General features: G+C 50.0%; 1 protein-coding gene across 7 annotated transcripts in view; it reads left to right on the top strand.

Annotated features, from left to right (window-relative positions):
- Positions 1-16,778: 16,778 nt before the first annotated feature.
- Positions 16,779-24,996, top strand: part of COL13A1 (collagen type XIII alpha 1 chain) — a 158,596-nt gene continuing 150,378 nt past the window's right edge. For all 7 annotated transcript variants that reach the window (XM_025396675.1, XM_025396676.1, XM_025396672.1 and 4 more), the window contains exon 1: positions 16,779-17,654. In XM_025396675.1, the coding sequence (XP_025252460.1) occupies positions 17,361-17,654 (294 nt within the window). In that variant the 5' untranslated portion in view covers positions 16,779-17,360. The remainder of the gene's footprint in view (positions 17,655-24,996) is intronic.

The following is a 24,996-nucleotide window of genomic DNA, read 5'->3' as shown; positions in this document are numbered from 1 at the left end:
AGTGGGTGAAGGATATGAACAGACACTTCTCAAAAGAAGACATTTATGCAGCCAACAGACACATGAAAAAATGCTCATCATCACTGGCCATCAGAGAAATGCAAATCAAAACCACAATGAGATGCCATCTCACACCAGTTAGAATGGTGACCATTAAAAAGTCAAACAACAACAGGTGCTGGAGAGGATGTGGAGAAATAGGAACACTTTTACACTGTTGGTGGGAGTGTAAACTAGTTCAACCATTGTGGAAAACAGTGTGGCGATTCCTCAAGGATCTAGAACTAGAAATACCATTTGACCCAGCAATCTCATTACTGGGTATATACCCAGAGGATTATAAATCATGCTACTATAAAGACATGTAATTCTTGGCTTCGCTTTGAGCTTGTCAGATTGGCTCAAAGAAAGAAGAGTCCTAACCAAAAACACAAGAACTTAATTAGGAAGAAGGGCCATAATGTGACCCATGAAGGCTCAGTTTCAACCCTTCACCCCCTGAGTATGATGTTTTCACAATCCCCTTTGAGTTTTAGAGGCAGAAACCCAGTGGTGGAAACATGGCCAGAGGAAGACGGGAAGAAGGGATAAACATGTGGCTTTGGATCATTCTGTGTCTCAGCTCCCATTGCCCCTCAGCCCAGAAATCTCGCATCCTCTCCCCAGAGTGAAGCTCTCACCCTTGAAGGGTAAGCCCCAAGCCACCCCTCACCATGAATCCTGCCAACCCTACCTCCCCACATACCCCTTTCCCCAAAATTCTGAAAACACAGGGCTCCAACCCCAATTCTCACTTGCCCTTACTTCTCTCCACCTTGTGTAATAGTTCATTTCTTTCATATCCTACCTCCCCCAACTCTGAGCTCCTTGAGAAACAAGAGCTGCATCTAATTCATACCATTGCTCACGGAGGGCCTGATCAAACCTGGGCCTGGCTGAAGATGTTCAGAAGTATCTGCTGAATTGGGCTCAAAGCTACACAGTGGAACAGTTGGCATGTGGTCCCTCGAGTTATGGGATTAATTTGAATTCTGTAGGAAGAACTTCTCTGTTGGGTTAAACTTGGCTGGCTGGGGCAAAATTGGGGCAGGCAGGCAGGCAGAGCAAATAGTATGTGGAATGAAAAATACGTAGCAAAGCCCTTTGGTTTATTTAGCCATTTGAGGAAGGACCTGAGTGGGAATGTGCAGCAGAGCCGTGCCTTCTCCTGGGAAACATTCCCAACAGCCAGGCCCAGTTTCCCCAGGGAGTAACCCATGCATAGCTCCCTGCTGATGCCCTCATAAGGGGGGAACTTGCCTGCCATTCTCTTCTGCCTCCCTTTGGAGCACCTCCTTCTCCAGCATTTCACAGTAATGACCATGTTCCTACCTAGGTGGAAGAGATCACCTGACCATATGACTTTGACCCATTATGGACAACTGGTTTTTTCTTCTTAACAGGCCCCATGTTTCAGCACCCCCAAGCAGAAGCATTTGGCAGGGAAACAGCTTTCTCGTTGAAAGCCTGAGCTTGGCACAAAACACATCAGGAGTTTTTAGGTCAGGCAAGGTGGGGGTGGAGGTAAGTCAACTGCCCGCCCTATTGTTAGGACTCTCTGGGTTGCCAGTGACTGAAAACCCAACTCATCAGGCTTGAGCCAAAAGAGAATTCATTGAACCATACTCCCAAAAAGCCCAACATAGCTCAAGCTTCAGGTGCAGCTTGTTCCAGGATTTCAAATTGTCACTAGGGAGCAGTCTTGGTCCATTTCTCAGCCCTACTCTCTTCCAGTTGTCTTCATTTTCAGGCTTCAAGTTGGGGTAAGATGGCTGTCAGCAGCTCCAGGCAATACCTCCCAAGGTCAAATTCAGCAAGCCGGGCTGAAGTCCTAGGTGGTACAGGCATATAGTTCCAGATACTTGAGAGAGTTATGTGGGAGAATCACTTGAACCTAGGAGTTTGTCAAACCTGGGCAACACAGTGAGACCCCATCTCTAAAAACAAAATAAAACAAAAAATCCAATTCAGCAACTAGTTTGGGGCAGGCTTTCTATTACTTGCAACCCAAAGCATTCTAACTGATTCACTCAGTATACTAGTGAGCTGCTTCCAAGTCTAGGCAGCCCGTGAAAATAGCTGTATAAAGAGATGCCTGCCCCAGGTGTGACCAATAGAAGGTGGAGGGCTACCCCCCAAAGAGTTCCTGGGAGGAGCCAGAGGTGTGGAGAGGCAGACTTTCCTTTTGAGATCCAGTGCTCCTGAGCATTTGAGAAGATGCTCAACATACAGCACTCTTTTAAGGTCCTGTGGCAAGAGGGTTAGACTTCCTCAGGTGGGCAGGTGTGTGCCTGCATCCCCAGGTGCCCTGTGGATGAAGTGTCTGGACTCTGATGGGGAAAGTGGGAAAGGGAAGAGCTTAGATGCAGCTGGTGAAATGCCTCATTTCTAAGCTTCCTGGTTTCTGTGGCCACCCATGTGATGGCAAGTAGTCAGGTGTGTACACGTGGGTCTGAGAGCCCAGGCAGGGACAGGTTCCTTTTTGTCAAGAGTCAGCTTCTGCTCCTGATGCGTCCTGCAGGGCCAGCTTGAATCTCAGTATAGTGGGTGCTGGAATGTACCACCCAGAGTCCCTCTGGGGTAGGGTGACAGCTGCTGATGGCTCATACATAGTTTAAGGGATCAGCTGCACACAAGACCACGCTCCCCCCTGGGGTAGCCTGCACCTTAGGACTCGTGCTGGGGTGTAGATACAGACAGCCAGTATTTACACAGAGAGCCAGAGTTGGGCTCAATCCAGGCCAACTCTGAAGGGCATCCCAGCTACGAGCTCCCCTCAGGGTTGGCTGAGACCTCTCTTGCTACCACACTACAATTAACCTTCATCCTCTGTCCAGGCCTTCCCATGTTCCCCAGTATATCCCCTGCATGCAAATCTCTGTGTCAGAGTCCACCTCCTCAAGAGCCCAAGCCATGGCACCAGGTGAGGCAGGCGGTGTGTGTGAAGCCTGATATGAGAGACTGGATCCCAATCACTTCTTTTCCTGAACTGATGGGAATAGTACTAAAGAAGGAGTTGAGAAGCATAGACCCTCTTGTTTATGTTTTTTGGGATTTGTTTTGTTTTGTTTTTTTGTTTTTGAGATGGAGTCTCACTCTGTTGTACTCCACTCACTCTGGAGTGCAATGGCATGACCTCGGCTCACTGCAACCTCCGCCTCCCTGGTTCAAGCAATTCTCCTGCCTCAGCCTCCTGAGTAGCTGGGACTACAGGTGCCTGCCACCACACCCAGCTAATTTTTGTATTTTTAATAGAGATGAGGTTTCACCATGCTGGCCAGGCTGGTCTCAAACTCCCGACCTCAGACGATCCGCCTGCCTTGTCTTCCCAAAGTGCTGGGATTACAGGTGCGAGCCCCCACGCTGGGCTTCTTTATGTTTTTATTAAAATTAAAAGAACTTTCTATTATTAGAGAAACAATGTATGCTCACTGAAAAAAAAAAAAAACTGGAAAATTCCAAAAAGCCAAGTAAATTAATCATGTAATTAAAAGACCCACATCCTTCCATGAAACACAATGATGACTTTGTGCATTTGAATTTGAAACTATGTATGGAGTCCTTCCTACATTCTAGGCCATTCAGGCTCCCAACAACCCACGAGGTAGACCTCATTATTCCCATTTTGCCAATGAGACTTGAGACACTTAGAACCGTGGAGTTACAAGAGGGCAAACAGCAAGCGGACAGAGCTTCCGACTGCAAGTTCAGAGCTTTCCCCATCGCACCCCAGACCACCAAGTTGATGTCAGTGTTTCTGAGCGTGTTCTTCAATGGGGAAGAGGGTGGCAGATATGGAAGAAAGTTCCTAGGCCAAAAAATGGGACCCTCCCTCTCGTCCCGGTTCTGCCATTTACTTGCTGGTTGATCTTAGGTATTTTCTCCTGAATGGGGCGTCTGTGTAGGGAAGGCTGTGGAGTCTATGCGCAATGTGTTGGGCACTATGGAAATGGATAGGGTTAGCAAGTGCAGTGGCTCTGGTTGCCTGAAGAGGGCACCACTGAAAAGAAAAAGCCCTAAAATGGGGGGGGTTGGGACACCCCTCCTCCAACAGAAGACAATATTCCCATAGTGGATCCCCCATGGGCCTCCCAGGGGCACTGGGGAAGGGGACTCCAGGGGCTGCAGGAGCCTCCAACAAAGCCAGAACCGTGACAGGGTGGAGCCACAGACCTGGAACCTGGTGCGTCTGTGTAAAAGGCTTAATTTATCTTTTGTAATTCTCTTTGGCCAAGGGAGACGACAGGGGAATGTTTTACTTTCTTTCTTTTTTTTTTAAAGAAAACTTTCCATTGTGGAAATGGCATGTGTTTATTTTTAAAAATCCAGCCACAGGGATATATAACTTCTGGGGGAGGGAGACAGCTCAAGGGCCAAGACTGACCCTCCTGCTGTGAAAGTTGGGTCTGGGTTTCTTTTGCCATTTGGTGCTTCCCTCCTAGGCCTCTTTCCTTTAAGCAGAACAGAAATCTTGCTCGTGGATGTGAAGGAGAATGATCAAGAGGAGAGGTGAATTCCAGATAATTAAAATATTACTACAATAATGGTGACTGACATTTATCAGGCACTTACCCTGCACCAGGCACTCGGCTAGGAGCTTTGCAAATTGAATATTGTGCGAAGTATTCATAATAGCCCAAGGAAATAGCTTTCATTGTCTCTATTTTACAGGTAAGAAAATCCAGTCTCAGAGAAGTAGTTACCAGTCCAGGCTGGTAATGCAAGAATTACGCACAGGCTTGACTGACTGCAAAGTCATAACTATAATCTTCTATTGTGGCAGAATCTTGGACCTCTGTGGTCACTACTGTCAGCACGAGCCCACTGTGTGGGAGGACAGACCGAACCCCAAGGAAGAGGCGGGGGCCTTTCTTCTCTCCACACGGGGGATGCTAGGACCAGTCCGCCCCCTAGCTTCTTTGGTGGGATGCACAGAAGTTTACTTCCTCTGTCTTGGCCGCAGGCCTTCCTATGGAAAATGCTCTCTTGGGTAGCAGGGGATAAAAGGAGGCTGCTGAGCAAGGGGTTGGATCAAAAGCCTTGCTGTGAAGGTGGGGGAGGCAGTTTCCCCTAACTGTGGTGACTTGGAGGTGGGATCCAGGGCCAAGGCCACTTTGCTTCCCACCCTCCCTTCCTAACAGTGTAACCTTGGGTGAGTTACATAACCTCTGTGTATCTGGGTTTTCTCATCTGTTAAATGGAGAAATAGAAATACCTACTCTTGTGGAGATTTCATCTTGCGAGATGATGTGTATAATAAAGCACTTAGAACAGTCCATAGTAATGCTTAACAAAAATTAGTTATTATTATTCTCCAAAAGTGACTCATTTTCACCAAGTAGACCATGGTGAACAAATGTTCACAGATATACACAGCTGAAGTATAAATGGTCACACATAAGACACAGTGCTTTTTTATGATCGTTCTTCTACTGACCAAAAATGCAGCCCCTACCCTCAAGTTCATCTTGCTTGTTGTTTTAACCTGGCTACTCCTCTTGACTAGAGGCACTTGGAATTCTCAAAAGAACCTGATGGGGTTAGGGACCCCAAGTCTCTCTGTTACAGAAGGTTTCAGTATAATTCTGAAGCTCTATGGGATACCACCTGTGGTCCTTCTACCCCTCCAGGTCCAGGTTTAGCTAGGAGTTACCCAGCTTAAAAAAGAACAGCACCTGCCATTTTGGAAGACTTTGTTCTCTCTGTCTGCACCCCCAATACCCTGCCCTTTCTAGATGGTCCTTTCTTGGGTCGTTTGAGCCTGTGTTTCTAGGCTGGCAAAGCCTTGGCATCTTCATGATCCTCACTAGCAATCACACCACCAACGTGACATCATCACCAACGTCATCCATCAATGCCACCATCTAATCTAAACCATGATTACCATCACTTCTTTTAGCAGCAACACCATCCCATCCCACAACCACCTCCATCACTGATATTGTCTTTACCATTTTCATCTTCCTTTCAGCCATTGTCACTGTCAGGATCTCTCTCACATGATCATCTTTGCACTTTCAAGATCACCTATGCTCAGGGCCAGACAGAACCCTTTGGTAGTAAGTGACAGAAATTCAAGTTGACTGACTTAAGAAAAGAGATGGAAAGGATTGTGGTTCACATATCTAAACTAGAAAGGGTGAGACTGTCCGAGGGATGACTGTGCCCAAGGGACTCAAACACTAACAGAAAGCTTTCATTTTCTCCATCTCTCATCTACACTTCTCTCCAGAGTCCATTTTATTCTCTTCTGCAGACAAACTCCTGTCTATGTGAGCTTCATGGATTTATACGCAGCTGCATAGTGACTCAAAAGCAAATGAATTTCTATCTCCCAAGCTCTGATTGAAAAATCCTAATGGAAGTCCCTGATTGGTTTCACTTAGTCATCCTTTGGGCCAATCATAGTGGCTAGAAATGTGTGGTTCTGTGATTGACCCTGCTTGGTCGTGTGCCTAGTAAAAACATGGCAACTGGGGGAAACTTGGTGAACAGGTGAGTACTCTACTTTATGTTAACATACATCCCATTCACCACCATCACCAGCACCACCAGCACCACCGCCATCACCACCATCACCACCCTCACTGCCACCGCCATCACCACCATCACCATTATCACCACTACCACCATCACCACCGCCACCACCACCACCACCACCACCATTATCTCGACTATTGCCATCACTGCTACCACCACCATCACCACTACCACCATTACCGTCATCATCACTATCACCACCACCACTACTGTCACCACCATCTCCACCACCATCACCACCACTACCACCATCACCACCACCATTATCTCCACTACTGCCATCACCACCATTACCACTACTATCATTACTATCATCACTATCACCACCACCACCACCATCATCACTAGCATCACCGCCACCACCACCCGCCATCACTGCCACTGCCATCACCATCACCACCACCTGCCATTGCCACCACCACTGCATCACCACCACCATTATCACCACTACTGCCATCACCACCACCACCACTATCACCACCACCACCGCCACGATCGCCACCATCATCACTCTTTTTCTGGGAACTATAATGTGCCCAGCCTTGAGCTTCACATGTGAACTACATCAAATTTGAGTTTGATGAAATCTCCAACCCTGCAGGAATTTGGTGTCTCTGGAAACAATAAAGTTGACTGGTTCAAGGAGCTAGACTTCTAGTCCTTGGCCACAGGATGGGAGCAAAGAGGGAAGCTGTAGGGACAGCATCTGACACCTCTTCAGCACTGGCCCTAAGCCCTGAACAGACCCAGAGTCCTTGGAAGCTAACAAGGCTGTGCTGTGATGGCCTGGCCACTTGGCAAATAGCTGCCTGTGCCCAGCCAGGAGCTGGAGTCATTCCTTCATACTCACAAAGTTCCCACCCCAGCCCACTGCCCTGTGCTCTACCAGAGCCCTCAGCACATCTTCCCTGTTTCCTCAGGGGCTGGGACTTGCTTTTGGCTCTATGCCCCCTACTCCTGCTCCACCTCTGAGCAAACATCTGTTTCCAGACATTGTCCTAGAGCCTAATAAAGTCTCGGAAAGGCCCAAGTTAATATATCCACAGACCTGCCTGTCAGCGGCTAGCTAATGTCAGGAACGGAGCACTCGAGGAAAGCAAGACCCTTCATTTCCTGATGGGGGTGGAGTGTACAGGAAAGATAAACAGGGCTTCCCTCCCCATTTCAGAAATGACCTTAACAAAGCAACAGTTTTTAAGAAAAAGAGAAAAGAGAAAAATGGCCTTTGTAATGAGGTTTACAGGAACAAATGTTTCAGGTGGTTCTGCCTTCACAGCTACTGCTGGGGAAAGAGCACAACCAAGCAGCTCTTTCAACTCAAGAGCTCAGTCATGAGTGCAAAGCCTCCTGTGGATTCATTGGCCATTGGCCACAGTCCAGACACTGGGCTGAGCCCGAACCTGGGGGCTATGAGTTGCCTGGCAGGGAAAAGACCTGCCCTGAGTGGCAGGTCTGGCAGGGTGACCTTGGACCACATTCTGCCTCTCTGTATTCAGTTTCTGCAGATGCCACATACTAGTGGAGCCTTGGAGGATTGACAAGGGTCCTTCTGGGCAAGGGGTGGGGGTACCCACACTTCAAACCAGAAGAGTAGCCCCTAAGATGAGATCTGACTACTGAGTTCCGTGGTCAAGACCAAGAGTTCCACAGTGGTGGGGGTGGGCAGAGGGTCGGGGGACAGGAAAGAGAGCAGAGACACAATGCTATAACTTGCATACCTCACCACCACCACTACTGTCACCACCATCTCCACCACCATCACCACCACTACCACCATCACCACCACCATTACCACTACTATCATTACTATCATCACTATCACCACCACCACCACCATCACTACCATCACCGCCACCACCACCCGCCATCACTGTCACTGCCATCACCATCACCACCACCCAAATAATCCTCTAGACAGATAGGAGGTAAGCGAGGATCTGGATCAGTAAACTAATTGGGCTCTTCATTATCCATCGGTCATCAACCAGAAACATCTGTCTCTTAAACCACAGTTGCCCACCGTTCTGACAGCTCTTCCTGCCTGTCAAGGAGAGCTCAAGTCCTGGGTTCCTTCTCTGAGCACGTAATTGGGGCGCCCTTCCACTAACTCTGAGGCCAGATTTTGAGCCCTTGTTTCCATGGACTGACAGCCCTGAGGGTCTGTGTTTTACTCTCACTCCTTAACTGATTGTTCTTTCTCCAAAAAGCTGCAAATGGGGCCCTAATGGCTGCATTTTCTTGTGGTTTCTGATGCCTGGTTGCAGCACCACCATCACCATCATCTCTTCTGTATTCTGCACTTGGTTAGGGTCTTGCACACATGATCTCATTTGAGTCTTCCAGCATTCCCCTAAATAAGAATTCATCTTCCCCTGCCTGGGCAGAAGGCTGACTTCCAGAGAGGTTAAGACATTTACCAAAAGGCACGCAATTTGTAGATAAAGAAGCAAAGCTTCTGGTGCTTTGTTTCAGCTCAACCTGAGTTAGCAAAATGGTTTCATCTCAAGTACTAATCTCAATAGATTGATAATAGCTTTCTGCTTTGAGGTGCATAAGGGATTGTGTGTGTGTGTGTGTGTGTGTGTGTGTGTGTGTGTATGGTGGGAGTGGTGTTCTGTAGTTGATTAGTGATGTCTGCCAGTGGTGTGGGAATGGAAGTATTGGCATGTATGTGAAACACAACTAGACCATACCACTTAAGAAGAATGGAAGGGCAGGTGTTTGGGACTATTGGGGTTCAGGAGGTCACATGATACATCCCAGGCAAAGATGGACCACATAACCTTGGAACTTCTGCTCTATTCTCCCAGTCCCTTTCTCTGTCTGGATGCTGCCATGCTCCAAGGACCAGCTCAGAATTCACCTCTTCCAGGAAGCCTTCCTGAACCTTCACTCCAAATCTAAGTCTCCACCCACTTCCCTTCTCTGAGTCCCAAGGCACTAATCATCTGCCTGCTTGCTTGGCCTTCAGCTTACGCTGCCTGGCACTGCAGTTCTTTCTTCTGCACACATAAGTCCCCACAGATGCCCCTCAGGACTGTGAGTTCTGTGAGTACCTAACTCTGGGTTTTGCTCCCACTAGGAGGCTCAATAATAAATGCAGACTGATTTATATAAGTGACCTAGACCGTGCAAATGGGCAAGCAGTAACCTTCCTCTGCACTGCCAGAACACAGGGCTTGAGAGGAGGCAAGAACCCCTGTTTGGTTTTTATTGTACATGCCCAGTCTCTACAGTCATTATAATGGCAAGTTTGGCTCCCGTAAACCTAGTCCTGACTCAGCACTTTGCATCCACTATTGCATCCAATCCTCACAATGACTCTAGGAGATAGGAATTCTTCTTCTTATAGTTCATACTTTAAAAAACAGATGCATAGAGGCCACATAATTTGCAAGGTCACATAGGTAGTACACAGTGGAGCCAGAACCTGAAACTACCTGAAATAGTCTTCAAGTGAATAGAAAATTAGTTTCAGAGTCATGTACACCAGACCTTGGAATAAGGCCAGGTAGGTGCCAGGTAGGAGACTTCTGCTGAATTATTTTCAAACCATCTAGGTCCAGAGGGATATGGGCTGCTTAGTACCTCCAGCTTCTCCTGGAAGAAGTCAACAAAAGACAGTGGGTCTGGGCAGCATCTGGGCACTGGGGTTGACAGCTGGGCATGGGCTTTGCTAACCACAACATTCCCCAAATCCTACTTTTCAGAGTCAAATAATCCTCTAGACAGATCCAGTAGCCCACCCCACCAGGCATTCATTCTTGCTCAGGTAAACACTTACGTCTGTGGACTTTACATCCTGGTATTCATGACATTGATTAGTTTCTTCCCACATGACTCTGGGCTTGGCCAGGTGACTTGTTCTGGCCAATGAGACATTAGCAATTGTCACACAAGCAGAGGCATGATAAGCAGTCTTGGAACTCTCCTCATGAAAGCCAGCCCTCATGCTGGCTCAGGATAGACTATAGCCATACTGCCTAGAGCAGAACCTTTTAGCTGAGCCCGGTTAATACACATAATCATAAGAAATAATAAATCATTGTTTAAGCCACTAAGTTTTGGAGCAGTTCATTATGCAGCTATAGATGACTGACATACTGTCGCTAGTTATGGCTACCATCATTCTTAGACATGGTTGGGGCCCTGACCATGCTGGCTCAGGATAGACTATAGCTGTATACCTAAAGCAGAAGAACCTTTTAGCTGAGCCCTGTCAATACACAGAATCATAAGAAATAATAAATCATTGTTTAAACCACTAAGTTTTGGAGCAGTTTGTTATGCAGCTATAGATGGCTGACATACTGTCCCTACTTGTGGCTACCATCATTCCTAGACATGGTTGGAGTGCTGACCATTCAGAAGCACCTACGTGCTCTTGTATATACATCTCGACCGAAGCAGATTACACACATAGAGCTCAGCACACATCCCTTTCTGCCAACGCACACAAACACTCATACACACACACAGGGAATGGCTTGGAGCTAACTCATGTGTACCTTGAGGCAGCCCTGGTCACCCACAGTATTTGCACTCCCCTACACATGCCTGCTTGCCTGTGCATGCAGAAATGTGCACTATCTTCTGTGTCACAAAATACAACAGCAGAAAATGCATGTACCACAAAATCTTACATTGATGGCAGATGGGGGTCACACACACATACATATGTGCACATGGTCTCTCACGGCCTGAAACCATAAGCACCCAAAGGTGCAGAAAACAGGAGAGTGGAGAGGCCTTCAGTCCTTTCCCTCTGCACTCCACATTTCAGCCTTGGTGAACCACTTGGCTTCCCCAAAGCACTATGCACTTTTTCACCTCCAGGCCTTTGCACAGGCAGGTCCCCCTGTTTGGCATGCCTTCCCTACACCCCATTCACCTGGCCACTCTACTCACCCTTCAGGTATTATGTCCCAAGCCTAGTAGGGGCTACTTTTCTACGCTCCCACTATTTCCTGCATGGTAGTTGGTCTTCACCACCAGCCTTGTTTCATTTATGAGTGTGTCTCCAGCACCAGCACAAAGCCTGGCACTAGACAGCACTCCATAAATATTTGTTGAATGAATGGATTTTTGAGCTGGGAAGGCCGTTAGCCATTCCACTTCTTCTTTCCTCCCTCATCCATCAATCTCTACATGTTATATAAGAAGAAGTAGATGCACAGCTTAGGTAACAGAGCTAGGAGAAAGCCAGAGCTAGAATCCATCCATTCATTCCACCCTTTGCTCACTCTTTCCTTCATTCCACCATGCCTTGGGCATCTACCCTGTGCTGAGTGCTGAGGATATGGGGATGAGTACAGTCATCCCTGCCCTCTGGGAACTCACAGCTCAGGAGGAGACAGATGCAAGTCACAGTTAGAAGCGGCTTAAGCTACAGCAAACAGACTCAGAATAACAGCGGCTCAAATGAACTCAGTTATTTCTCATTTATGTGAAAGTCTAGGCTTCTTTGGCAACTCGACTCCATGAAGCCACCAGGGGCCCAGGTACCCTTCTATCTTGTTGCTTGATGCAGGAGTCAGAAGCAGAGCTAGAAAACTGAGTGTCATGCCAGGGATCATAAAGCCTGGGACAGAAGTAAGAAACAGAAAGTCTGGAGCTCCTTGGGGAGGCGCTGGCAGGTCCCCGTCCACACCTCCATGGTTTTGCCTGTTCTGGCTACAGTATGGGAAAGTTGGGCTTGTTTTAAGACCTAGGCTTGGGCTGGGCACAGTGGCTTACGCCTGTAATCCCAACACTTTGGGAGGCCGAGGTAGGTGGATCAAAAGCTCAAGACCAGCCTGACCAACAGGGTGAAACCCCATCTCTACTAAAAATGCAAAAATTAGCCGGGCATGGTTGCACATGCTTGTAATTCCAACTACTCGGGAGGCTGAGGAAGGAGAATCGCTTGAACCCAGGAGGTGGAGGCTTCAGTGAGCCGAGACTGCACCACTGCACTCCAGCCTGGGTGACAGAGCAAGACTCCATCTCGAAACAAACAAAAACAAACAAACAAAAAACAAAAACAAAAAAACCTTAGGCTTGGGGTAGACAACAGAAGCAGAGAGGTCAGAGAGGAGGAACAGATCCGAAAAAAAGGGAAGGAGGTGGAATCTCCAGGACTAGTCCCAACTCAAGTGAGTGAGGGAAGAGAGGGCAGGGAGAAAGCAAACATCCCAGCTGAGCACAGGGTGATGCCATATATGGCACCGAGGGAACAAAGGGCAGGGAGGGTGTGGGGAAGCTGAGTGTGAGGTGGAGGGGAGGGGCGCTTCAAGAGCCATCGTGAGCAAGCTGTGCGTGGGACATGAACTGTGTGTTTGAGTGGGAGAGTTGTCCGCAGAGAGACAGAAACTGGAGCCTACGATGGACAAGTTCTCCCAGGGTGAGCGCTTAGTCCAGGCTCTTCCCTAGATGGACCTCCCAATCCCTCGGGAAGCTTTTAGAAGCAGACAGGAACCTGGATTTCCTTGCCATCTCCTCCTAACAACCACAAAGAGATTCTGACTCAGAAAGGTAGCCTGAGGCCCTATATGTGACTGGGTTCTTATACATGCAAGAAAAGAAACCCAACTCAAACTGGCTGGAGCAGAAAGGACTCTTGTCACCAGGCTTCTGGCATACTTTGATTGAAGGGATTCGATGATGTCTTCAGGACTCAGTCGCTCTCCACCTCTGTTTGCCTCCGTGTTGGCTTCATCCTCATTTATCAACAGTGGCAAGACAGCTGCAGCAGCTCCAGCTCATCCCTTTAGAAAGCCCTTCCAAGGAAATAGCTGTCGTTCCCAGTCACTCTAGTCCAACTCTCACTGGCCTGAACTGGGCCACATGTCCTCGCTGACCTAATCACAGTAGCCAGGGGAGATAAGAGAGGCCAACTGGTGAGGTTACTTCCTATTCATATGCCAGGTATGGAGTTAACCCCACCAGAGCCATATGTCCTGGGGAGAAGGTTCCCCAAAGGAAACTGAGGCACAGTTACTAGGAAAAGGGGGACTAGGCTCAGGGCAAATAAAGTGATGGGTGTTGGCTCCCCTGTGGCCTCTACAGGGGACCTGGGACAGGTCCTGGCCATGGAAGCTTTCCATGGGGAAGAAATGGGAGAGGCAGGTCAACAGCCATGGGCAGAACAGTCAAGCAGAGGACAGAGGACCTGCGGCCTTCTGGAGGAGGGCTGACCTTCGCTTTTGTCATGGGGAGCAGAAGAGGAATCTTTGGGGAAGCCTGAAAAGCTGGTGGGAGAGGCAGTGGGAGACAGCACAGCTGGGCCTCGGAGATGCCACGGTGGCAGTTTGGGTTTCAGGAAGGAGTTTGATGCTGTCAAAGCCACAGTGGAGGAAAAGAAATGGGGTTTGCTCAGTAAAAATGGGCTGGGAGCAAATGGTAGGATTTTAAGGTGTAGAAAACGGAAGAGAGAAGGGTGGCCTTCCTGGCAGAGGGTCTAGCAGGAGCAAAAAAGTGGAAAAACACAGAAAAGACTTGAAGAACAGTGCAGGTTGTATGCCTGGGGCATTTTTTCTTCATTTTTGTCTAGGCGTGTAACCAAGACCACAGTTCAAAATCAAAGTCTTTGGGTTAGCATTGGAGGCCCTCTCTCTTCTGACTGCAAACAAGAAAATCTATTTCCTGGGTGTTTTTCCTGAGGCATCTGAATCCCCGCCTTTCTTCTGGGAGCCCTGAAGCACCGTTTATGGTCTTTACATGTTTTGTGGATTTTCGCTATTTTGCCTTTTGTGGCAGTTTTATGTGAACATGACTTGTCTTCCTTAACCAACTGTTTTTAAAGCTCCTGGAAGGCACTCTTTTCACCTCAGTGTCCCCAGGTCCTGGCCCTCACCTATGAAGAAAGAAGGGTTCAAGATAAGCCACATGAGGCTGTAACTTGTGCCTGGGGTAGACAATGCTCTACCTGAAGGAAAAATATCCCAGGGTAAGAATTCTAAGCAGTGTAGGAAGAAGAAAAGAAGAAGAGGGATACCTGGGGATCAGGCCCCTCAACACAGGCTAACTCCTGCTGCTCACAAGCTGCTACTCTCAGCTATCAGTTGGGGGAAAAATGGAGGTTAACTGTGATCCATTTGCTTTCTCTGGGATGGAAACTTCTTCCTGTTTCACAACTGGGAGCCCAGAGCTAGCTGTGTCTGAGATGGCCCTAGCAGCCACGAGTTCCAGAGAAGGAGGCTAATGCCCTTCATTGAGTGCCTGCAGGGTGCCGGCACTGTGTTCACTGCTTTACATGCATTACCTCATTCAGTCCTTCCAGATGCGTAGATGCTTTTATTATCAGCCCATCTTATAAATGAGAAAACTGAGCCTCAGAGATGTTCAGCAACTTCCACATTGACAAAAGGGAGATTTACACCCGGGTTTCTCTGACTCCAGAGTCCCCCTTGAAGCTCCAGGGTTTGCAATGCTGGGGTCAGGTCAGGCTGGCGCAGCACCCTCCTCCTTCAGTTCCCAGTCGCAAGGATGCTCCAGCTCCAAATGTTTAGATTTCACTGCCTGAGCATTCCTGAGGGCCTCCAAAGTCCTGAAAGGGAAAAGATCAGTTTGCAGGATAAGGAGGGAATGAAACTAACTCCTCACCTCAGTTCCTCCATTCAGACTAGCCTGGGAGGGAAGCAGGGGAAGTCCAAAGTCCCTGAATTTCCGGGCCTGTACCTCCCAGTGCAGAAACTCTCCAGCGCCCCCTGGTGTTCCTCAATACCATCGAGTTCTCCCAAGGATTCCTCTGTAGAGTGGACTGGAACATCCCATCACAGGGATGGAGAAAACAGAGTGCCGTTGCCCTCTGAAGCCATCAGGGAAATCCTAGAACTGGAACTGGAACCCAGAGCTCCTGGCCACCGGCTCTTTCAGCAGCATCACCTTCTACTCCTGTTGTCCTCCATAGTGGCTGACTGGCCCAGCAGTCAATGTCACCTTTATTATATATGATCTAAGTACTTACTATATTACAAGTCCAATACACACTATTAAGTGTGCCACACTCTATTAGAAGCGCAATGATACTGTATTATATATCAAGTTCCATCAGGTCAATATAGAAAATGGGAAGTTTCTACTGGCATTCCTTGTTATTTTGAAATGGAATCCCAGCACCACTGCTGCCCCCATCTCCACTGCATATTTGAAAGCCCAGTCCTCTCTCCTCTGCCCGCTGTTCCCGCAAGATAGGCTTTCTCCCCAAAACTCAGTCCCACCACCTCATTCACAGGAATGTCAACAGGCACAAGGAGATAAAGTCTCTTGGGATACAAATGCTACTTAATGTGGGGGGTGGAGGAGGTGACAAGAGAAGAGAGAAAACTACCAAATGCCCTTCAGGCCACCAGTTTTTCTCTAATGGAGTATAGGAAATGACAGCAGGAGAGAGCCTGGTTAGCTCTAAGCCTCCCACAGGGATGGAGCCAGAGTTTATGTAGGAATTGCTCACCTTTGATGACTGTGATGATTGGGGCAGGCTGGTCTCACCACAAAGTGATAGACGGCCGGGGTCTCAGATTAGTGGCAGGCAAGAAGCGGAGATGTCAGGACTGGTAGGCAGCCCCACTGAGCCACCTCTCAGATACCTGGAATAAGCTCTTCTGCTCAGTTTTCAGTTTCTCATACTACCTCAGGTCTTGGTCCTGAAAGAGAGAAAGGGGTGTCGGCTCTGCTGCCCCCTGGAGGGCTGACTTTTCACCCCAGAGTAAAGATGTGGTTGGCCGCCTGGCACTGGAGGAGCTGCAGATCTCAGGAGGTACAGAGTCCGCAGGGAGTTGGTTGTGGGGGAGAAGGAGGGGGTAAGAGGTTGAGGGCTTGGGGGTAGAGGAGCAGTGGCTGAAGGGATCAGGTAGTCCTGATCAGGACGTGGAGATTCACCCACAAGCCCTGACAATAACTCAGCCAGGTTCCTGGAGGGTCTCAAGGGCTGGGAAAGGTGGAGTGGTGCCTGCCCCACTGCCTCCGTGGAAGGCCAAACGAGCCCTCGGTGTGAATCCGGAGAATGAGAAGTGCAGCCCCAGCTCCACTCCACACCCCCTTCCCGCCTATAAATAACCCAAGTGTCACTTCAAAGAGGACCGGGAGCGCGGGAGAGGGGCTCCCGGGCCGGCGGGCTGGGGCCGCCGGACCTGCTCACCACGCCCCCCACCCCGGGCGAGTTTGCATAAATAAACAAATTCAAGCCGTCGGCCCCGCGGGAGGTGGAGGAGGAGTGAGGAGGAGGAGGAGGAGGGAGGGGGGCGGGAGAGATTAGTTTGGGAAGTAGCACGGATTGCTCATCCGATCCGTGCAGCCGCAGGGAGTGTGTCAAGTTACAGAGGCGCCGGAATCGGCCCCAGCGCTCCTCGCCAGCCGCCACTACCCACCTCTGCCCATGGGGCCCTCCATGTGCGCCCCTTCGACCGGGGACTGAAACTGGCTGGCCCGGGAGACACGAGGCGCCCAGGAGGACTGACAGCGCGGCACCAACTGCTCTGCAGACTCTTGAAGGGAAAGACTGGGCGGAGAGAAGGAGAGCCGGTCAGATTCCCCTAACTTTCCTGGACTTGGAACGTTCTTCGAAATAACTTTTTTTCTCACCTAGGTGTACCCCAATTACCGCTGGTTGTGCTTTTTCGGCCCTTCCCCTCCTACTGCTAATTTTTCCGTCCTCTTTGCCGGGAGCAACGGAAAGGGACGTTTTCCAGCGATACAAGCCCTTTCCCCCTTGCCCCGCAGTTTGGATACAGCCTTTTGGCAGCAGCTGTCGCCTTTATTTATTCTATTTATTTATTTATTGGTTCTCAAGACGTGAGAGGATGGTAGCGGAGAGCACCCACAAAGCGGCAGCCACTGGTGCCTGCGGCCCTAGGGAGTTGGGCGCGCCCGGGACGGTGGCTCTGGCGGCGGCGCGGGCGGAGCGCGGCGCACGGCTGCCGAGTCCAGGGTCGTGCGGGCTGCTGGCGCTGGCCCTCTGCTCGCTGGCACTCAGCCTGCTCGCCCACTTTCGGACGGCGGAGCTGCAGGCCCGGGTGCTGCGCCTGGAAGCGGAGCGCGGGGAGCAGCAAATGGAGACGGCTATTTTGGGACGAGTGAACCAACTGCTGGACGAGGTCTGTGCTCTTTGTTGCTGGCTTTTATTCCTCCCCGCGGCGCCCCCTCGCGCAGCCTCCAGACTGTTCAGCCGGTGTCCGCGGGCGCTAGCTGTCTGCGAGCCCCGGGTTCGTGCGAGTTGCCTGCGGGAGGGGTCGGGGACACGGACAGACGCTGCCCTGCCAGGGATTCGGAGGACCTGGTGGGCAAGAGCATGACCCCGCGACTCCCGCCTCCGGCAAGCTCTCCCGGCGTTCAGCGCTGGGAGCGTCCTGGGCGCGCCGGGCAGGTGGAGGAAGGCTGAGTGCGCGGAGGCTAGCAAGCTCCACTCCTCCCTTTCGGGACCTGGCGGGGTGGTGTGACAGCCGCCCCGCGCCCACGCAGCGGGAAGCGCGCCCAGAGGCCCAGGCTGAGGCTTACTGAGCCCCGTGGCCCTCCCCCTCCACCCCTTAAGGACGGGGGTTTGCGGGAAGAGGGGACAGTTCTTGCAGGGGGTGGTGCCCTGGTCTCTGCTCACTGGCCCAGGCCGCTACGATCCAAGTGTGGGTCGCCTGACTCTGCTGTCCTTGGCCGCAAATTAGTCCACACCTTCTTGTTCCTAAACCAGGTTTCTTATTTTTCTGGAAAAAGGATGCTTTCTCCCATTCTCCAAATTTTCTTGATCCAAGTAGATTAAACGCTACTAGTGTATCAGGTAGCTATGGCAATCTTGGGAATACAGAAAAAGGCTGTCCCCTCCCCAGGAAGGAGGGACATGCAGCCTCTTTGTGCCACCAGAGGAAAGGCTGGGCCTTGGCAGGGTGAGGCCTGATAATCTGTGGGAATCTGGACAGCACAGGAGATCCAGGGCCCAGATGGAGAGGAGGACAGGCAGGTGGGGGCTGCAGCAGTCTGGGAAGAGGTCCTGGAGCAGGTCCTGACCATGGAAGGTCCTGACCATGGAAGGTTTCCATGGGGAAGAAATGGGAGAGGATCTCTTACTTAGCTGGAGGGAGTGTGCAACAGTAAAGACCACAGTGGTAGAGTCCAGAAACCCTGGGTTTTTATCTCCACTCTGCTACTTGGAAACTTGGGACAAACGCTCCAACCCCTCTGAACATGCAAAACAGTGCTGATGTAGCAAACACTGGAGCACAGCTCTACCTGTGGTGGGTGGGGTGCTGTGAGCATTTTGGCAAGATGTACCTATTCCCTACAGCCAGGCTCCTCTCAGCTGCCTCTGCCAGGCTCTCACCTGCTGGAGCAGTTCTCCAGGGTGGCCAAGGAGAAGGAGATTGCAGAGCCAGAGCAGAGAGGGCGGTCACAGGGCAAGCTTACTGGCGCTAGTGGTGCACCCATGACTGCTGCTGTCAGCTCATTCCCACGCCCTGCCAGCCTCCAGGGAATCCGGAGAGCTCCATCGGGTCGCCCATGGTCCCCTGGGCCTGGGGTGGAGGTGGGGCATCTCTGGGCTCAGGCAGTGTGAGCCCAGACTGGCTGGGTGGTGAAGAGGGTGTCAGGGCAGTGAGAGCTCCTCCAGGTATCTTGGGGGTCCTGGCTGCTGAGGGATAAAGCGTCTGATTTTCAGGGTTTAGCGCAGCCCCTCTGTCCATGCTTTCCCCTTCCCAGACCTTCCTGCTGGCCTGACCATGCCCTGGCCTTTCCTAGCTCCTTGCTTCCGCTGCTTCAGACTTAGCCATGCCAAGTCGTATACTCTAGGGGCCTTGGGGCTATATGGTGGATACTATTGTATCCAACATGCTCACTCCTTCCCTCCAAGCTGCAGCTCCCTATTTACCCTACTGAATGTAATCTTTTCAACTACTAGATATCAAAGTTATCCCAGAGAACATCTGAACTGAACCCCATTTTTAAGGTGGGGAAATTGAGCCCAGAGTCACATAGTGAGGTCCAGGACTAGAACCTCAGCCTCCTGGCCCTGTATACAATGTTCTTTGCACTGTATCCTGCCACCATTTTTTTTTTTTTTTTTTTTTTTTTTGTCTATTCTCATTCATTCATTCAGTAAATGTTTATTGAGAGCCTGCTGTGGATCAGGTATTGTGGGAGACACTTTTGCCCTCCTAAACTTACAGGGAAGTAGTGCACAAAGAAGAAAATGGGTAGTGACCATGTCGTGTACAAAGAAAAAAAAAAGCTACAATAGTGAAAGAAGAGAGGGGCCTGGGGAATGCATTACATGCAGCATTATCTGATGGTGGTGGCAGTCATGGCAGCCTTCCTTAGGGAAGTGATTTTCAAATGAAGAACTGAAGGATGAATAGGAGTTTGCCAGGCAAAAGTGGGTGAGTGAAGCCTTGTTCTAACGGGACAAAGGGAACAGTCTTTGAGGCTGGAGGCCAGAGGGAATTGGGAGAAGTGCGGGAAGTCCAGGACCCCGGAGGACTGGGAGGGTGAGGAAGTAGGAGATGTGGCTGGAGAGAGACGGGCAGCTCAGGTCAAGAGGGGCCTTAGAGAAAGTTAGATCGAAATAAGAGTAACAGGGAGACATTGAAGGGTTTTGAGCAAGGCAGTTATGCCCCTAGAGTGAGTGCTTATGGCTGGCAAACCAGTAAGGCCAAACAGGAGGCTGCTGCAGGCCAGAGGGGACAATGAATGGGGGTGAAAGTAGGATCAGAGAGGGGTGACTGGAAATGGTGGCTGAGGTCAATAGGGGAAGATGCTGGAGCCAGATGAAGGGAACTGTGCCACAGGTGGATGGTGTGAGTGGCCTTATCTGTGGGTGCCTTCTCTGTGCTCCTGGAGGGACACCCTAGTGTTGGACTGTCCAATACAGAAACTGCTATTCATATGCAACCTCATTACTTTTAAACAAACTAAAATTAAATAAAATTTAAATTTTAGCTTGTCTGTTGCAACAGCCTGGTTTCAAGTGTTCAGTGGACACTGCAGCTAGAGACTATGGAGCTGGACAGTAGAGAGAAAGAATATGCACATCCTCGCAGAAAGTTCTATTGGCTAGTGCTGTGCTATGAGCAGCTTCCAGGCCTGCAAAGCAACTTGAGGGGACCATCCTGGGCCTTTCCCTGTATAGGTGTGTTCTCCCAGGTCTGAGCAAAGGGCAGAGGAGAGGAATGGGTAAGGCAGAGAATTGGGACAGGTAGAAACCTGCCACGGGAGAGGAAAATTCAGAGACAAGAGAGGGGAAATGATTTTCTTACAAAACAATTCTCCAAAATGGAGGTGCAGAAGGTGCCTGTCCTCACGGGGCACACAGGCATCTGATGAGTCTGGGGGCCAAGACCAGGATTCTAGCTGGGCTTTGCCAGTCGTGTGGCCTTAGGCAAACCATGCTACACTCCTGCACTTCGGGTTCATCTTCCATAAAATCTAGGCCCTGCCTCCCTCCTGGGATTGGGGACAGATCGGAGACTTCACTAAAAGATGCCATCACCAAAGACCATGCACAAGATGAGATGAGTGCTCAGGGAGGGCTCTTAGGGACCTGGGGCAGGCAATCGTTGGAGCAGGCAGGACTGGGCCACTTCCTAAAGAATGGGAGAAGGACACTGGGGAGGGCAAGCCTGGTGAGGCACACGGCCTGTGCAATGAACTGGGGGTGGGGCTCCAGGGCACACGCATGTCACCCATGCCAATGGGGAAAGCAGGTGATGTGGCAAAGACTGTGTCTATGAGGCAGAAGGAAGAGGGAGCTGCAGGGAGGGCCGGCCAAGGGGACCCAGGAGGACAGGAGGCCTGAGAGGGGAGCCAGAGGCAGATCCGAGGGGACCAGCCCACGACGGGGGTTGTGCAGAGCCGGGACTGGAGGATGGCGGGAGCCGGCTCTGTGGGGAACCAGGAGTGTGCTTTCCAGACCTCAGGCCCCAGCTCTTCCCCCATCAGTGCCTCTCTCCTGGTCTGGGACCGTTAACGAGCAGTCCAGCTGCCTGTTATTTGATTTGCTTGCTGTGAGAAAGAAGCTGGAATGTCCCAAATGGAGAAAATCAGATGACACCCAGGACTGGGCAGCCGTGTGCAGTGAATGAGAAAGGAGTGGAATTTAAAAGAGCCAAATGCTGGGCCGGGTGCGGTGGCTCACGCCTGTAATCCCAGCAGTTTGGGAGGCCAAGGTGAGTGGATCACCTGAGGTCAGGAGTTTGAGACCAGACTGCCAACATGGTGAAACCCCAGCTCTACTAAAAAATACAAAAATTAGCTGGACATGGTGGCGGGCACCTATAATCCCAGCTACGCGGGAGGCTGAGGCAGGAGAATCGCTTGAACTGGGAGGCGGAGGTTGCAGTGACCTGAGATCGAGCCATTGCACTCCAGCATGGGCGACAGAGCAAGACTCCATCTCAAAAAAAAAAAAAAAAAAAAGCCAAATCCATTTTCTAGGCCCAAGGGGAAGCAGAGGAGGGTCTCAGCAGCCACTTTTAAGGTGAGTTTTGGGAGATGCCAGTTAGACTCCTCACCCCCAATGATAACATCATAAACTGTACTAGAAACGTCCCATAGTTATAGGGTACATACAGGGGCCAATGCTATGCGTGTTACCATTATATCTCTTTCAATCCTCGCAACTTCCCTAAGGGACTGACATTCACACCACCCCGTTTTACAGATGAGAAGACTGATGTCACTGTACCTCCCTCCCACTATCTCTGATTCATTCCTTTGAATGTTAAAGAATCTCCTGGGAGAGGAAGTGGTTAAAACTTCCAGACTAAAATGTTGAGGAACCCCAGGCACACTCCTTCATCCCTAAAAATAACAACAATTATAATAACGTGAATCATGTTTATACGGTGTATGATTTGGTGCAAAAGTAATTTCAGTTTTTGCCATTGAAAGTAATGGCAAAGAGATATAGGGGACAGATATAGGGGAGGGATCAAAGCAGCAGCTGAAAGATTGGGGCTCTGGATGGGGTCCTTTAGGACTGAAATGCTGGGATGAGGATGGGAAGAAACTCTTAAAGGGGAAGTGCATGTGTGCTAGGGTGGGTAACCTGTGCACAGTGTCCTGTGCTGACCACAGCTGCCTGGACCTCAGTATATGGACAGACTCTGGATCCAGGTTTCCTCAAATGCAGCCAGCACAAGATGGTACCAGAGGAGTCAGGGGTGGGATCCAGCGCCCAGCAGGCATCTCTCCTCCACCACACCTTCCCCTTTCCAGACAATTAACTAGGTCAGCAGTGGCCCATACATGGCTTGGGTGTGCACTACTCCCCATCTCAGGGCTCTCAGCAGACATTATTAATCAATTGCTGTACACTTTTCCATGGAGCTTACATGCAACCTCAGAATCCTTTTCAACAGTGTTCCAGGAAGCTGCTACTTACTAATGAGGGTTAGTGTTCAAGATGAAGAGCTATTTCATAAGTCTAGATTTCGTTTTTTTAATAACAGGTGCTTGCTATAAAGGCAGGGAGAGTTATTAGAGCTCTGCAGCGTCTCCAAAGGCCTTCGAACTAGGAGATAACTCTGAACAGACTGAGGACCTCAGGAGACAGCCAACCCTCATAGGAAGGTGGTGGGGAAAACCAAAAGCACCTCAAACACCATTCCATCTGCCCTAAGCACAGCTTTACGGTTGGGTAACTCCCAGAAAGCTGCCTTTTCCCCTTCTTCTTAATCACTCTAGACTTGCCCCACTGCCCTCTGGAAAGCCTCCTCGAACCACTCCAACCCAATATGGCTTCCTCCCTGCTCCCACTTCCTGTGGCTCTTCCTTGGTTGTGCCAGACATTTAGCTCAGAGAAGGAAAATAGACATAGCATGTGGTGTTGCTTTCCTTATCCCAAACCATAGAAGGTGCTACTCATCACTCAACCCACTCTTTCCCCTTCAGCCTAGGTAGGCCTCAGAATCCTTCTCAGCACAGTCCTCCAGTGGCACAGAGAACGGCAACCCAGGCTGCCACTCCTGTCCATTAGAGTCAGTGCACAAGAGGAAATCCATTTGCCATTCATGGCTCAACCCAACCACATTGTACAACGGTCTCTCTATGTGACCACACAGGACCCGATGACAGCAATAGAGGCATGCAGTCTTGGGTCCCTTATTAAGTCTAGCCCAGGACTTTGCATATAGTAGGCAGCTCTCACAAATTAGCTGTTGACATAAGGTCCCCCTGCTAGAGGCTGGGGAAGGTTTCTTAGTCAGCCTTCCTCGCAATGTCCCCGGCCGTGGACCCAACTGTAGGCTCAGCATTTGCTCCAGGGGTGTTTCTCAGCAACCAGCAGAGGATGAGATGATTGACTTCTGTGTGTCCAGGCTGCAAGATGCATCCTGGCTGGGAGAGCAGAAAAGGCTCGGTGATGTGTTCCCCACTGGGCAGAGAAGCTGGGAGCACCCACCCCCTCCCATCCTCTACTCTCAAGGTCAGGAGCTTCATTTTTACCTGCCCCAGCTGCCTGCCAAGGTTTTTCTTTACAGAGTCAGGGGGTGGCCAAATGGTGAAGCAGACAACACCATGGCATTTGAACCCCTGCCACTAACTGTGTGACCTGAACCTCAGTACCCTGATCTGAAAAATGGAGATGATGACATCCTCCTTACAGGGTTGTTGTAGGATTAAATGAAATCATTTGGCTAATGGCAACTGTAACCATTGCCACCTCTCTCATCATTGGAGGAGATAATATGGGGCTGCATGCACCTTGTCCACAACTTTTATTGGTGGCTGATATTTATTGAGTTTACACTGTGTATTGAGCTTACACTTACACTGTGTACCAGGGACTATTCAAAGACCTTTACATCTATTGATTCACTAAATTCTCACAATAATCCTATGAAGTGGTTACTACTGTTACTATTCCCTTCTTACAGAAGAAAGAATAGAGGCACAGAGAAGTTAAGCAACTTTCCCATGGTCACACAGTATGTGAGTAGCATAACTAGGCCTTGAAATCCGGCAGTGTGGCCCAGAGCTGGCATCCTCAGCCACTAGGATATACTTGTCTGTATGAAGTGTCCTACCTCTCTAACTCTGCTGAGGCCAGTCAAACCAGCCAGGGGCTGGGGATCTGTTCAGTTTGGCTCCCAGAGGCAGTGTTTACTGAACTGCCTTGGCGTCAGGGCTGCACCACCATCTTTGTTGTAGGAAAGACATTGTGAGTGTTGCTAATTACATCAGGCCTTGGTGATGAGCACCCTGAGGGAAGCCCTTGTCCAGCCTTGGCCTCTGGAATGCTTGGGTTTCCCAAGATGGATGGGTTTGTTCTTGTCTCTCAGACTCTGACCTGGCCACTAGGAAGTTTAGCAGCAAATCTGGGGTTCAGCCAGTGGCAAAGGCTTTTGTATGAGCCTTGATCCCAGATCCTATTTGATCACTCTGCCTTTGCTGTTCTTCTACCTTACTGTATAGTGTCTGTCTGTCTTTGTATCAGCTGCCTGAAGTCTCCCTTTTAGA

The sequence above is a fragment of the Theropithecus gelada genome, chromosome 9 (assembly GCF_003255815.1).
Source record: "Theropithecus gelada isolate Dixy chromosome 9, Tgel_1.0, whole genome shotgun sequence".
Lineage (NCBI taxonomy): Eukaryota > Metazoa > Chordata > Mammalia > Primates > Cercopithecidae > Theropithecus > Theropithecus gelada.
The sequence above is the reverse complement of the archived record's forward strand: the minus strand, read 5'-3'. Positions and strand labels throughout refer to the sequence as shown.